Source organism: Staurois parvus, unplaced genomic scaffold (genome assembly GCF_062004578.1).
Source record: "Staurois parvus isolate SC_StPar_1 unplaced genomic scaffold, SC_StPar_1.0 ptg000175l, whole genome shotgun sequence".
Classification (NCBI taxonomy): Eukaryota; Metazoa; Chordata; class Amphibia; order Anura; family Ranidae; genus Staurois; species Staurois parvus.
This window is the reverse complement of record NW_028317971.1, coordinates 8298591-8315020: the sequence shown is the minus strand read 5'-3', so window position 1 is coordinate 8315020 and position 16430 is coordinate 8298591. Positions and strand designations below refer to the sequence as shown.

The window sequence follows — 16430 nt, the reverse complement described above, 5'->3', positions numbered from 1 at the left end:
AGCTCAGGTTAAATATAATAAACCAACACCCACTTGATCATCACGGTGCTGCTACTGCACCGAAAAAAAACACTTTTACCCCCCTTCCTGCCCAAGCCAATTTTCAGCGCTCTTGCATTTTGTATGACAATTGCGTGTTCATGCAACGCTGTACCCAAACTCTAGTTTTTATCATTCTGTTCACACTAGAGCTTTCTTTTGGTGCTATTTAATCACCACTGGGTTTTTTGCTAAATTAGTGAAAAAAAAACAAACAAAAAAAAAAAAAAAAACACGTTTTTCTTAGTTTGTTATAAAATTTTGCATATAAAATAATTGTTCATAAACATTTTATTTAGTCTGTAGGAAAGTTATGGAGTCCACAAACTATGGTATATATCTCAAAATCTATCAATTCTGATGTACTGATGGCCTCTCTCTTCTTGAAGCCCAAAAATTTTAGGACAGTACTGATATCTCCCAAATGACCCATTTAGTAAGAGGCCTGGCAAGTTTTTTTTAAAGATATAATTTTTTGGCAAATGACGGAAAAAAAAAAAACAAAAAAAAAAAAAAAACACACCACACAATTTCTTTTTTTTTTTTATACGGTCACCAGTGCAGTACAGCGTCATCATATAACTGGTGTGGCGGTAATCAGGGACACCAACTTCCCCAGAGTAGTACAATTATTACTATGGTAACATTCTAATATGGTCACTGTTTAAAAAAAAAAAAAATATATGTTTTTCAATTTTTTTTATTGTTTTTTTTTTTTTTTTTTTAAACAGTGACTATATTAGAATGTTACCATAGTAAAAATTATACTACTCTAGGGAAATGATCAGTTTTTTTTTTTTTTTAACTACGCATTATGATTGCTTTAAAGCAAGCATTTAACTGAATGAAAGGTTTTTTGTTGCGATTATCTGATTGGCCACAGCTAATCACGACACAGATGACGACACAATTGGCCCAGTCTATACCATGTCATCACTGTGGCCAATCACAGCTAGTGACACAATTGTATACAATGTATGGCATGAAAGGAAGCCCATCCCTTATTTACAATTGTCATGTGACCTGCTGTAACTGGTCACAACAGTCACATGGTACTGGCAAGGGGCCAGTACACAGATCTGTCATCGGCTGTGTCCAATTGACAGTCTGTGACAGATCTCGCCGCAGCGCAGCCCCACGGCGCGATCCGGGAGGACATCCTATGATACCCACCTGTGATTAATGAAAGTGCCGCTTGGCCGTCATTTTGCTATTGGCCGTGTGGGAAATAGGTAACTTCTGCAACTGTCCAGCTGCTGTCTGGTTGCTATAACGACACTCAGCAGCATCACTGGATGCTTTTTAGGATGTCCATTGCCAAGCCTGAGGCACCAGCAGAGAGCACTGCTTTCCCATTGAAAAAATGTGGAAGCCAATGGCAGAATGGTCACTGAAAAAAAGGCTTTTCTGCATTAACCTCCCTAGCGGTCTGATTATGTCCATATTTCTGTGCTCAAAGCGGTACATTTTTTTGCATGGAAATATACATATACATATATATATATATATATATATATATATATATATATTTTTTTTTTTATATATTGTAGGCCTGTAATTTTTAGGACTCACTGAAATCTGTCCGAACAAGAGTCTATTAAACATCCCGGGTATGATAAAATTTGAAACACAAAATCATAAATTATAATTTAATAAATAATCAAAAAATATAATAAATTTAATAATATAATCAAACCAAAAACACTGAAATTTGAAATATAGCGCCAAGTTTGCACATCGCTGAGCAAAGTCACAAAATCGTTTTCAGTGTCTGATGACGAATTTCCCCACGAATCATTATCACTCAATTCTGCAAGTGGTTCTGATTTTCTATCGCTGTTCTCTAGCTATTCTAAAAAAAAAAAAAAAAAGGAAATGGAGGAAAGTTCCCCAGCTGAAGGGGAGATTTCAGATAGGTGAAGGGAGTCAGAGCTGCATGGAACATACTGAGCCCCAGGGGACTGCGTCCAGCTTCCTACCTACCTACCTGCAGAAGAAAGTATTTGGGGGGACCCACACCAACACCATCCACTCTGCTGTCCAAGTAAACTGAGAGAACATATTGCCAGAAAGCACCAGTATGCTGGTTACCCCAGGAGATTTCCTACTAAATCTGCCAGTGCCCCACAACAAAGAAAGATTGTGTGGTTCGTTAATACTTGCAGAGACCTGTAGTCCCACCAGGAAAGCTGTTGCAACATGTAGTCCCACCATCAATCTGCTGAGATCTGTAGTCTCACAAGGAAGGCTCTACTGTGACCTGTAGTCCTACAAGCAATCTGTTTTCTGCAACCTGTAGTGCCACAAGGTAGTGCGGACGCTGCATCATGTTCTCCCACTGAATGCACTATTCTGCTGCAACCAGTAGTCCTACAAGGGCTCGTACTGCCGCAGATGAGGGGATTCAATATGGCTAGAGAGCTCTGCCCCACTTGTGACATCACTGGCTGCACTGAGCATGTACATACGACCTAGTCAGTCTCAAGTGAATGCAAAGGGCAGAGAAAAACAACTCCTGTATTTGACGTCCAAAGTCAGACTGCCCCTAAGCTCCACTACTGCCAAATACCTGCACACTAAATAAAAAAAACTTTTGACCACAAAATTCCTTTTCCACTCATGGAGGGAAGGGGGTCCATAAGAGGAGGACATCAACAGGGCCTACTCTAAGGCACCCACAAGTCTGCTGCAGGGGGTCCAATCTTCACCCATTATGGCAGATAATGCCAAAGGGCTTTCAGGTTCTCGACTCCTGAACTAAGGATTATTACACTGGGTCTGTAAAGCACCCTACCGATCTGTAAGGCAATGTATATCATTGTGCAGGGTCCAGTGCCAACCAGCAATGTTACAGGCCGCCCCTAAATGTCCAGAATGGGGTCTAGGTACCATTCCCCTGAGCGTATGCATTTTTTTAATTCTGCGATTTAATACTGCCAGTATTTGAGCTCGCTTTCTATAGTTACTTCCCATTATTGCATAATACTAGAACTCTTAGCAGGAATGATAACACTGAGCTAAACCAGATTCTACAGGTTTCAGGCCCAGGGGACTGGACACAGACCTCTAAAAGGGAGGGCACAAGGGTGACCTCATCTGGGCAAGAAGGTGAAATAAGAAGCACTGGCTGGTTGCGATCGTCAATTTCATAGATATAAAATTGTACATCTATGCCTATGTATACTTGATGATTTGGAAGTTGTACTTTAACAATCTAAACAAAAGATATTGATTTTCTTTGTGGTATTAACAATATTGTAATAAATCTCATCTATGATCAGTCATATGATTACCTCCAATTTGTAATTCAGGACACCCAAGCCTTCTCATCTGCAGGTTGACCGACTCCATCTCACGGACCAAAGGGACCAGAATAGTTTCACTCATCCACTGAAATAGAAACACAGCTAAACATTTAATATCCTAAAACCATTAAAAACAAATGCACTCATTAGGCTGATTATGTGTCAACACACATTACGGAATTTCTCTGTCCATGAATCCACATGTTCCAGCAGCTGTCGATTCATTGCAACTCTTGCCCAGATCTGTAAAAAAAACGAGTATATGTATATATTGTCTGCATATACCAACAGCTCCATTTAAAATTAGAAATAAACTAGACAGGACCTCTTTTCTGACTTGTAAAGCAAGTATTATGGAGTTTTTTTTTTGCTAAATTGTAAACTTTGAATGCCCTGACTTTTTTCGGTTTGAATGTAATAAAACTACCATATAGATATATCACCATAAACATGGTGAGGTGAAGGTATTATTTCTTTGCAAGGATTATGTCCTGTGGTGACAAGTTACTGTAATAAATCTTTAAACATTTAACAGATCATGTGATCTTGAACAGTTCACCAATCACACATTAAACATATGTTGTACAATTAGATAATTAGCAGATAAAAGAAATGGCCCAGCTGTGTGGGATATACACATCCTATAATTTGTATCCTTGCAATTCTTTAGGCACAGATCAATCACCTAAAAGGATACAATTAAACTATAAAAGATGTAATTACTATAAATTTACTTCTGACTATACCTCTTCTGCTGCCTGCTTGGAACCAAGATCTGCTTCATCCTTATGTGCAGAAGGAGCTTGAGATCGGCATGCCAACTGGTACTGGTACTTCCTCAGTGTGTGTGCATAATCACCCATAGAGCGGCTATAATTCCAAAATGTTGGGCTGTTGGAAGGACTATTAGATTCCGGGCTTCCTATATTTATGTAACCATTTAAAACAGGAAAGTGAACATTTATAGGCATAACAAAGGGTCATTCATATTAATAGTAAAGTGACAAGACAAAAATGTGACATTTTTGCAAAAGAAGGCAGTCTACTCATCATTAGATGTTGTGGCTGCATTAATTTCTTTTTTAAGCTTTTTTCTCCTCAGTTTTCAATTGACGAACTGGCCAGTAACACACCTCCTGTATTGGACTGCCTACATTCAGGATGCAGGAGCAATAGAGACACCTTTAGACAGCAGCATTGTCAGTCTGGGGGGAGGGTACTTACAAAATTAAAGCCAAACTCTGGCTCACACTCTAAGCAGCTGCAGTGTTTTTCACTTTTGGAATAAAGGTTTTACTCAAATAAAAGCTGATCATTGTAAGCACCCCTGGCAACATCAATAGTTTTTCTTAACTGACATCTGCAGGACAGCTTATTCTGTTGGAAAAATAAAGACATCCAGGCGAAATCACCATGTGAAAACAAAGGGAAAGAAAGCTAATGAAGCCATCACATTTCAGAACTGGAAAGCTGCAATATAATAAAGGTTTGCTTTTGGGTGCAATACCGCTTTAAAGTGTTACTAAACCCATGACCCTGCATTCACTATATCTGGTCTCCCACAGTACACAACAGTGCAATTATTTTAGTAAATATAAACTGCTAAATATATCTTTTCTCATCAGCAGTTAGAGCAGTCTTGTGACTTCTATCAGTTTACAGCTGAGCACTGGTAAAGCGTGTAGGAGGATTTTTCTTTCTGCTCTAGGAGGATGTAGAACCCCTGTCCTCTGTCTAGACAGTGCTGATTGGCACTGTGCTGATCATATGCACTCTCCCAAGGGAAAAAGAAAAACAAAAACCTCTAGCAATACACAATAAACCAAGCATTTGCAGAGTATCTCCACAAGATATGTCTTATCAGGAGATAAGAAGGGGACACTGGAAAAGAGGAGGATCAGAGAAGTCAGGATCAAACAGCCTTTTTACACAATGCAGAGGATTAACCCCTTAGATACCACAGTAAGCAAATCAAGCATGCTTTAATGCATATGCAGATTGATTTTACTGTTGTGGGTTTAGTAACAGTTAAAAGTAGAAAATATGGCACTTATTTAGATTACCTGACTTAGGTTGAATGCATTTAGTAAGTTCAACAATACACTGTGTGCACAATTAATAGGCAAGTGAGTTTTTAATTATCAAATCATCATTTTTATGCATATTGTCCAACTCCAAGTTGTATAAACTTGAATGCTTATTGGATTTAAGCATATCAGGTGATGTGTGTTTGTGTAATTAGGGAGGGGGTGGCCTAAGGAGATGAACACCCTATATCATGGTGTGTATAATTAGGCAGCTTCTTTTCCTCAAAAAAAATGGGCCAAAAAAGATTTAACCAAATCTGAAGTGTCAAAAATTATAAAGTTTTTCAGAGTGATGCAGCACTCTTGAAACTGCTAAGATATTGAGGAATGAGTACAGAAAAATCAAACATTCTGTTGTAACAAGGTCGCGAGAAACTTAAGGGAAAAAAAAAAAAAAAAGGAAAAAAAAAAAAAAGAGAAGGACGCAAAAGTAACTGCCGAGGATTTGAGAAGAATCAAAACGTGAAGCCACAAGGAACCCATTATCTTCCAGAACTGCAACCTACCTGGATTGCCCAGAAGTACAAGGTATTCAGTGCTCAGAGACATGGCCAAGGTAAGGAAGGCTGAAAACTGACCGCCACTGAACAAGATGCATAAGTTGAAACACTGGGCCAAGAAATATGTGGAGACAGATTTTTCCAAGGTTTTATGGACTGATGAGAGGAGAGTGACTCTTGACGGACCAGATGGATGGGTCTGTGGCTGGATTAGTAACGTGCACAGAGCTCCACTTCAACTCAAATGCCAGCAAGGTGGAGTTCTGGTATGGGCTGGTATTACTGTAACTGTAATAATAATAATAATAATCTCCTTAAGTCACATCCACATCCCTCATTACACAAATACACCACCTGATATGCTTAATTCCAATAAGCATTCAAGTGTATACAGCTTGGAGTTGGACAATATGCATAAAATGATGATTTGATCAAAATATTCACTTGCCTAATAATTGTGCACACAGTGTATATCCCAGAGAAATTGTCAAAATTGCAGGTATAAAAAAATAGGAGCACATTTATAATTGCTAAAAACATTTGTAATCTTAAAAAAGACAAAAAAAAAAAAAAACGAACTTAGGTTTTAAAAGTCACCCAATTAGTCAGTCGGAAGTGGTTCTAAAGGCTCAAGAATTTTTACCTTCATGCATTCTATACATGAAGGTAAAAAAAAAACAAAAAAAAAAAACAAAAAACCCTTTTGTGTGCATCCCCCCCCCCCCCAATAATTATCTCAGTCTCCTCTTATCCAGCAATGTTCACAATAGCCTCGGCTGTATGAGGACTCTACCTCCTCATTGGCTGAGAGAAAAAGCAGGAACCCATTGCTCCCACTGCTGTCAATCAATCCAGTGAGCCAAGAGCAGTGGCTCAGGAGCAGACACGCAACGGTGCCCCCAAGCCAAGCAGCTCTCTGGGGGCACTACCCTAGTGGGAGGAGCCAGGAACAAAGGTGGCAGACCCAAAAAGAAGAGGATCAGGGCTATTCTGTACATAACTACTGCACAGAGCAGGCAAGTATCACTGTATGGCGTGGCTCAGAACACATTCCTGTAAATGCTGGGCACAATGTTTTTCCTGGAACAGCAATGACGACATAGGGAAAACTGAGCCCTATACTCTTCGTCATCCAGCAACTGTGCAGTCTCAGCCACATTGTGAATCCAGCTTTGAATCTGGTTAGGAGGTTGGTCTTTGTGCTTGTTATATAGATGAAGAACTATGGCTGGTGCAAATAGTCTGACGCGATAAGGCTTCATACCTAGCTGGGATCGCTGTTGCTTTTGCTCTTCACTGCGAAGAAAAGCATCCAATACCTTGGGGTCTGTTATATAGTCTTCTGTGTCTGTTAGAGAGCTGTGGGATGATGGTGAACACCTGTAGCGAGATCTTAAGCCACTGCTTTCCACCGGCCCAAGAGTACTAAGATACTGTGGTGATGCCAAAGGAGGACTATAACCCTGCATCTGGAAGCAAAAATAAAAAAAAGTTTACTAAATACCATTTTCTTCACTTTCAGACTAAATGCTCCTTTACACTTGAATGTGATGCGGGAGAGCTGTGTTTCCATGCTTCCCACACCACATTACAATCGCAATACCCTTGCGTTCTGCTGCAAAAGTAAATGAAAGTTAACGACACTCCAAAACAGTTTGCAAGCGCATTGTGCTTTCCAGCAGCAAACCGCATGGTACAAAGTACCATGTGATGCGGTTGCCATGCGTTTAAAAAGAGCAGTGCATGTACAACTTTTAGCATGGTGTGGTGCGATTTCATCCCATTCAAATGAATGGGCATGAAATCGCACTGCATAGATCTGCATATGAATGCACAGCATGTTCCTCTGCAATTTGTATCAGGGAATAGTGTGAACCGGCCCTAAAGGCATATTACCAGCATTAAAGGTGTATTACTATTTCAGAAAAAGTATATTAATATTTAAATATAAGCAAAAAATTCTCGTTTTTCATCCCCTTGGCAGTTTAAAGCCCATATCCAGGTAAATGTCAGTCTGTAAGCCATGCGTCCCCATATCTTCCAAACAATCCCCCATAAATTTTCACAGCTCTATATGAGTATCACCTCTGCCGTGAAACACCAATAACCTGCAATGTGTTCACAGACTGCATTATGCCTTTCCCCGTAGCACTTAATGGAAAAACACTGGCTGCGCTAAATAGCGCCAATAGTGGGTGGTGAACTAGATCTAGCTGGATACCCCTCTTTATAGTACCTCCTGTTGCTATGCAGTGTATCAATTCATCTGGGAACGAGTAACTAGTTAGAATTCACTATTTTATGCTCCACTCACCACCAGCAATGTCTGAATGGTTAAGTTTATTTAGGAGGTCACCCAAGGAGGAAGATTACAGACCAGGATGGCAGACAATACAGAATGAAAAACCATACACCAACTTGTAAAAGAAGAGTTGCATCAACTTATTTGAATATTCCCCAACAAAATCCAAGATTTTAAAATGAAAATTTATCAGCAGAGCACAAGACAATCACCACACCTGCAGGATGAAGTTCTCAATGGGACTTCAGAAAAATGTTGATCTGTCTTGTCCTGAGCTGAATACAAATACTGAATATGGCTTCCCTTTGTGCCATTATTCCACTTTAGGCTGCTTTTATACTACAGTGTGGTTTCATTTATACTGCAGAGCTTCTAAGAACGCACTAGGCTGTAAAAAAAAACAAAACAAAAAACAAACCACACCCGCTGATTAAGGAAGCTGGCGTCTGCTGGCTCCTTAAATATCAGCCATTCACTGGTCATGGACGCTGGCAGGTGCCCGTTCCTTAACCAGCATAGCAACTCAAAAAAAAAAAAAAAAAAAAAACACCTGAAAATTAACCTTGGGTGCGTTTTTGGGCATTTCCCATTGACTTCAATGGAAAGTGCATCCTTGGTGCACTTTTTAAAAGCTCATCAAAGATGCAAGCATGCAAGACTTTTCAAACCACAGCGCAGCGATGTGAAAAGTCTCATAGGATTTAAAGAGAAATAATTTCGATTCCATTTTTGTCCCACTAGAAAAGTGCGTTCCAGCACTGCAAAAGCACATCAGTGGGAAAGGGTTCTAACACAACAACATTCCTTTGAATCTATTGTCCTACTCCAACCTAGTGTTCTACTGGATTCAAATTCTAGAACTGGAAAGGCCATTTTCAATGCTATGTTCATAAAGCCAGTTTAAGACGACTTTTGATTTGTCTTTACCACAGTCTAGTTTTGGTGAGCTTGTGACCTCTGCAGCCTCAGCTTTGTTTTCTCTCGGCGAAAAGGAGTCGACCCCCATACGTTCTTCTGCTGTTGTACCTATCTGCCTCAAGATTTAATGTGTTGAGCATTCCGATTCACTTTTTTGCTAACCACAATTGTAAAAAGTGTGGTTATCAAAATTGCCATAGCTTGACAAACTCAAATCAGTTTAGGCATGCTCCTTTGACCTCTCACATCAACAAGGCATTTCTGTTTACAGAAGAAGTGACGCTCACTAGATTTTTTTGTTCACCATTAACCCATCTCTGTTGTGCATGAAAATACCAGGAGCTCAACAGTTAAAGAAACACTTAAACCAACTGGTCTTGCAAAAACCATCATTGGTTGAAATCACCAAATTACATATTTTCCCCAATTCTAGTGTTTGATGTAAACAGTGACTAAAATTCCTTACCAGGAATGACCTAGATTTGACCCAAACTAAACCCAGTCTGACAGAACCTGTGGTAAACGGTCACATGATCGCAGCCCCATCAGCCCAAATTAGCTGCGCTTGTGACATCATTGACCTAAAATGGCCACATGATTGGGTTGGCAGAGATGCAATCACATGACAGCTTCCCACGAGTTCCATCAAACTGGGATAAGACCAACTGCGGACTGAACCCAACGCATTCCTATTCCTTACCCAAATATGAAGGTTCTCCGTTATGCAGCTGCCAGATAATTGGCAGATTAGATAATTTCACAAATGAGCAGGCTTACAGGTGCTGCTAAACTTGCTCCGTGTATGGCCTGCCTTACTAAGCAATTTATTTTCCTCAACCATGGGATGGAGGAAAGAAATTAACTCTATTCCCCCATCAACATAGACCGTGTTGACTTGGGAATTCCTCCCTCGGAGCGAATGCATTCTCCTGCCAGGGGGGTGGGGAAAGCCGTCCCTGCCAGGAGAAGACAGCAATAACTGAATGTAAAATCCAGCAGGCTGGTTGTACCCAAGCGGATTTATCAACTTGGGTACATTCACAGCCTGCCCATATATGGTTCAAATCTCGACCGGTTTCTGCTTAACCAGCCAAGATTTGAACTGTCTATGGACGGCCCAAGTATGTTTACAACTAAAACAAATAAGCATAAAAAAGGAACTTCCTGTCCTGGATAAATTTAATATAATTTAAAAACATACCTTAGAATAACTGCTATTAGGCGTGTATGGCACAGATGACGTAAAAGAGTTACTGCTACTTGACAGAGCATTTTGTATTGGAGGACTATAACCGCTGATGAAACTGGAAGAGAACTTAGGACTCGTGCTGGGTGACCGTGAAGGGCTGTAACTTAATACACTTTGTCCTTGCACGCCCGGGTAAGGCGACGATGCTGGCACTGTATTTTTAATGAGTTCCTTTGGTGGGCTGGATTGCACAACTGCAAATTAGATCATAAAGCACATTCAGTTCAAATAAAAGTAACAACATTCTGTGCTAAAAAGGCAAAAATCTGTACACAAGGAAAATGGGTATTAACAGTGACACTAAACATTAGTGTCATAATCGCACTGTATGTAGGAACGTAGTCACCCCTTGGTGCACACTGCTGAGTTGGACTAGAAACTATGGAATTTGTAGGGTGCATACAGCAGTGTACATGATCACAATGAACGTACACAGCTCATTTCAAACAGAAATGAGTAGTAAAAAAGTTTGGAAGTTCAGAGTACATTGCAGGGAGGCAGAAGAACACAGTAAGAAACTAATGAAAATCAAAAAAGTTACTTTCCGGTAACGTTTTTCAAGACAGCACCTGTGCAAAAAAGGGGCTCCTCCCCTTTTTCAGGAAACACTGCCACATCAAAACTTTAAAAAGGAACATCTTTCCCCCAGCCCCTCAGTTCGTACAGAGTACCTCCACCTGGGACGACATAACATACAATCGCAGCGGCTTGCTATGGGGCACCTGAGCAGGTGAGTTCCCAAGCCACTGCTCCGAATGTCCATTCACACACAGAATTGCAACCCAGCCCCATTCCCTCTCCTCACTGACTCACTGAATGTGACTGACAGCAGCAGGACTCAATGGCTCCTGTTGCTGTCTCAGCCAAAGAGAGGGATAGCTGAGACTCCAGGGCACATCGCTGGATCAAAAGGGGGCTTAGGTGAGTATTAGAGAGGGCTGTGGGGATGCTGTACAGAAAAGGTTTACCTTCATACGCCGAATACATGAAGGTAAAAAACCTTCAGCCTTTACAACCACTTTAATGTTCACTGCCCCAGTCACCTACATCCTGTAGACATCAGGGTGGCCACCAGACAGTCTGAAAATCTCTTATGCCCTAGCAGCTGCTCCTCAATTTAGCTTTTCTATTTGAGGACACCAGAGTGGACCTTGTGACAGCTGGTTCTCCCTGCATCGAAGCATCCAGGAAGCTTCTGCTGCAAGTCTTCTCAGGACCAAAAAACCAAGCCCTCCTGGGCCAATGAGGAGCTACTAGGATTAATGATGTTTCTCCCTCAAACTTCCTTAGAACCACTGGCACCAAGGCCAAAAGGGGGGAAAAGTGTTGCACGGGGGAACCACCAGTGCGGAGAGAGAGCATCCACCCCAAGGTCCTGCATGTTTAGGGGAAAAAGAAAATAAAAAAAAATTGTGGCACCTTGGCATTTTCACTTGTTGCAAAAAAGGTCAGAGGAGTACCCCAATTTTGTTTGAAAGCCTTGAACTGTGCACCTATTCAGCCTCCCACTGCTGCCTCCTGCTGAGGAAATCTGCAAAATGGTTCAGTTCTCCCTTCAGGTTGGAGCCAATATGAAAGCTAGATTCAATTCCACCCATCTGAGGAGCTCCTCTGCCAGCAACCACAAAGCCATGTTTCTAGTGCCCCATTTGTTGACATATAATGCCGCAGAAACATTATCCAAGAGAACTTGCACATGTTGGCCCGCAAGATCCTCCTGGAAGGTTCTTAGCACCAGATTTAACCACTTTCATCTACCTCAAGATCTCTTCATCTCTCTATACTCCCATCTGCCTTGCATAACCATCAACCCCAGATGGGCTTCCCACCCCCAAGCGATTGCATCCGTAGTCACATGCCTGGTGATGGGAAGAACCCAAAAGGTGCTCCTGTGACAGGTTTGCTGAGCACCTTCACCATCAGAGCGTCCTCTTCACCTGGACTGGGATCATAATTAGAGAGTTCAACTCGAGGATAAAAAGCTGCAAATGCAGACTTGCCCACTAAACCACCAGAATGGAGGATGGCAGCAGGCTCAGGGCAGACACAGCTGCACTTACAGTCAGGTCCATAAATATTGGGACATCGACACAATTCTAACATTTTTGGCTCTATACACCACCACAATGGATTTGAAAAGAAACAAACAAGATGTGCTTTAACTGCAGACTGTCAGCTTTAATTTGAGGGTATTTACATCCAAATCAGGTGAACGGTGTAGGAATTACAACAGTTTGCATATGTGCCTCCCACTTGTTAAGAGACCAAAAGTAATGGGACAGAATAATAATCATAAATCAAACTTTTACTTTTTAATACTTGGTTGCAAATCCTTTGCAGTCAATTACAACCTGAAGTCTGGAACGCATAGACATCACCAGATGCTGGGTTTCATCCCTGGTGATGCTCTGCCAGGCCTCTACTGCAACTGTCTTCAGTTCCTGCTTGTTCTTGGGGCATTTTCCCTTCAGTTCTGTCTTCAGCAAGTGAAATGCATGCTCAATCGGATTCAGGTCAGGTGATTGACTTGGCCATTGCATAACATTCCACTTCTTTCCCTTAAAAAACTCTTTGGGTGCTTTTGCAGTATGCTTTGGGTCATTGTCCATCTGCACTGTGAAGCGGCGTCCAATGAGTTGTGAAGCATTTGGCTGAATATGAGCAGATAATATTGCCCGAAACACTTCAGAATTCATCCTGCCTCTTTTGTCAGCAGTCACATCATCAATAAATACAAGAGAAGCAGTTCCATTGGCAGCCATACATGCCAACGCCATGACGCTTCCACCACCATGCTTCACTGAGGAGGTGGTATGCTTAGGATCATAAGCAGTTCCTTTCCTTCTCCATACTCTTCTCTTCCCATCACTCTGGTACAAGTTGATCTTGGTCTCATCTGTCCATAGGATGTTGTTCCAGAACTGTGAAGGCTTTTTTAGATGTCGTTTGGCAAACTCTAATCTGGCCTTCCTGTTTTTGAGGCTCACCAATGGTTTACATCTTGTGGTGAACCCTTTGTATTCACTCTGGTGAAGTCTTCTCTTGATTGTTGACTTTGACACACATACACCTACCTCCTGGAGAGTGTTCTTGATCTGGCCAACTGTTGTGAAGGGTGTTTTCTTCAACAGGGTAAGAATTCTTCGGTCATCCACCACAGTTGTTTTCCGTGGTCTTCCAGGTCTTTTGGTGTTGCTGAGCTCACCGGTGCGTTCCTTCTTTTTAATAATGTTCCAAACAGTTGTTTTGGCCACGCCTAATGTTTTTGCTCTCTCTCTGATGGGTTTGTTTTGTTTTTTCAGCCTAATGATGGCTTGCTTCACTGATAGTGACAGCTCTTTGGATCTCATCTTGAGAGTTGACAGCAACAGGTTCCAAATGCAAATAGCACACTTGAAATGAACTCTGGACCTTTTATCTGCTCATTGTAATTGGGATAATGAGGGAATAACACACACCTGGCCATGGAACAGCTGAGAAGCCAATTGTCCCATTACTTTTGGTCCCTTAACAAGTGGGAGGCACATATGCAAACTGTTGTAATTCCTACACCGTTCACCTGATTTGGATGTAAATACCCTCAAATTAAAGCTGACAGTCTGCAGTTAAAGCACATCTTGTGCGTTTCATGTCAAATCCATTGTGGTGGTGTATAGAGCCAAAAATGTTAGAATTATGTCGATGTCCCAATATTTATGGACCTGACTGTATGTACACTAAATGATTCCCCTGAAGCAACTGAACCACCATATCCACCTTCAACTTTTTTTTTCTTTTAACCTTCTGATGCATAGAGCCAAACACGTACCCTGGAAAGGTCATTATTAAGGCCAGTACAAAGTTTGACTTTTGCAGACTCAAAAGCCAACCCAGGCTTTCCTAATATTGCTGAGCTAATATCAAATCAAGGGCCAGCTACCTCTCAGAGCTAGCAAAGAGGAGCAAATCGTCCAAATAAGCCACCACAACACTCGAGACGTAATGAAGCTAATGCCTCCAACATTACTTTGGTGAACATCCTGTGCGATGAGATGCCAAAAGGAAAAAGTGGTTGAACTGAGGATGTATTATCCCCCAATGTCTTTAATGCCAACTTGATGTGCTTCTGCGACTCTGGATAGATAGGGATGTGCAGGTAGGCATCTCTTAAATTCGATCAACACCATATAGCAACCCGGAGGGAGAAACCTCTTTGCATCAGTAAAATGACTTCATTTTCTCTGTAAAGTAGGCCACAGATTGCTCTCTGACCAGACCCACAACACAGGTTTGCATAAAGCCTAAGCCCAGAACTCCTTAAGAGTCATCATACAAGAGGTGCATTTCCTTTTTGTCCCTTGAGGCGGCAACTTAACATTTCCTAGGACTCTACCCTAAAAACACAAAAACAGAAGAGCCTCATTAAAGCGAAGCTCCACTCAAAAAGTAAACGTTCCGCTTTAAGGCCAAATCCCCCACTCCATATTAAGGACTGGTACCTTTACGTGTCAGGTCCCAGAAGACTACGGGGCTATTCTCAAGGTGCAGCGCTACTCAGTGGGCAACCGTCTAAAAAGTCACAAGCTGTCATAGCCAGGTGCCTACACTTTAATATGCCAGTGCCAGGGAGAGAGGACGGCCAGTGAAATCGGCTGCAGTGAGGACACCGCTGGGTCGAAGGACAGGCAATTGTCTGTTTTTGTAGTTGCTGTAGCTACAGTTATTGTAGTTGCTGACTTGTTTTACATTTTGACTGGGGCTCCGCTTTAACTACCATCAGCTACAACTCCAAAATCAGTGCTCAAAATCGCTAAACATAGTATGAAGGAGACAACTCGTCCAAGGACCACTCCTCTCCTGTAGCAGCCTCTGACCACCAAGAGGGCAACCAGAAAACAAAAAAAAAAACACCGCTGCATCTGCAGAAAACTCTACACCAGTCCCACGCCTGATCAACTTACTGTGTGCCTTGAGGCCACAAACTGCGGCACACAAAGGAAGTTCTGCCTCCTCCCAGAAAGGACGTCACCTACCATCCAAGACCAAACCCAGAAGTGCTGTAAAGTCTCAGCTGCCGATGAGACTTGAACCACTCTGATCCACAGGAAAGCATCTCCCCTTCAGTACAGACCATCCCTTGGGCACCGAGGAGGAAAGTAGACTCCCAAAACTTCCCCTGCCCACCGCTAGGCTAGATCCCCTGAAGTCTCTCTCCTCTGTGACCCACCTAGCTCCTGTAGCCAAACTTCCCCTAAAAGCAGCCAAATAACAGGTATCAATGAAGTGTTTTGCCACCAGAGAGAGAGAGACACTCCTTTTAATGTTTGATGTGGCAGTGTTTCCTGAAAAAGGGGGAGCAGTCTTTTCTCTCATAGGTGTCCTGAAAGACACTTGTGGAATAAACAGATTACAGGGACATGAAGGATTAGATGTGTATGGATTATTTTTAGAGAATAAAGATTTTGTTTAGTATCACGGTTAGCTAATCTTACTTGCCCAATGCTGTATGTTTTAAGGTTAAAACAGACAATCCTGTGGCATTCTGCAAATTCCTGCATTAGTCATTCTACTGCCCACTCATGTATGGCACACAGAAAATGATTGTCAGGGAGCAGAACAAATAAAATGAGGCGGGGGGGGGGGGCTAGATGTCACAGCTTTATGTACAACTTTGGCCTAGGACTCAAGTGGCTTTAAAACAGATTGCAAAATTACAATGGGTACTTGCAGGGACAGAAAAAAAACCCTTGAGAGTTCCCTTGCCTCCCCCACCTTGTAGGCTCCCCTCCACACAGACCTCAGAAGCAGTCCAGACCTACTTCCCGTTGCCTAGCTCCAAGCCAAACTGACCAATGTTTATACTCATTTTTCTACGAGTTGCCTTTTTAACACTGCAGTGCACAACTTCAAATTTAAAGAGATGAATGAGAGTCACCTTGGTTCTCCCATTATAGTACTTCTAGTTCTGCTTGTAAGCCAGCCAGTGGGAAACAGGTCTGCAGTCTGTGTGGGGTCCTACACAGAGAATATTAACTTGTACTTGAAAGCAGA

General features: G+C 41.8%; 1 protein-coding gene across 3 annotated transcripts in view; it reads right to left on the bottom strand.

Annotated features, from left to right (window-relative positions):
• The window catches only part of TMEM209 (transmembrane protein 209), a 49672-nt gene that overhangs the window by 20253 nt on the left and 12989 nt on the right, over positions 1-16430 (bottom strand). For all 3 annotated transcript variants that reach the window (XR_016312656.1, XM_089676911.1, XM_089676912.1), the window contains exons 5-9: positions 10353-10594; positions 7196-7400; positions 4091-4266; positions 3516-3587; positions 3333-3429 (exon numbers count right to left, since the gene is read on the bottom strand). Coding sequence is in view for 2 of the 3 variants with exons in the window: in XM_089676911.1 (XP_089533037.1) it covers positions 3333-3429; positions 3516-3587; positions 4091-4266; positions 7196-7400; positions 10353-10594 (792 nt within the window). In the remaining variant the exon portion in view is untranslated. The remainder of the gene's footprint in view (positions 1-3332; positions 3430-3515; positions 3588-4090; positions 4267-7195; positions 7401-10352; positions 10595-16430) is intronic.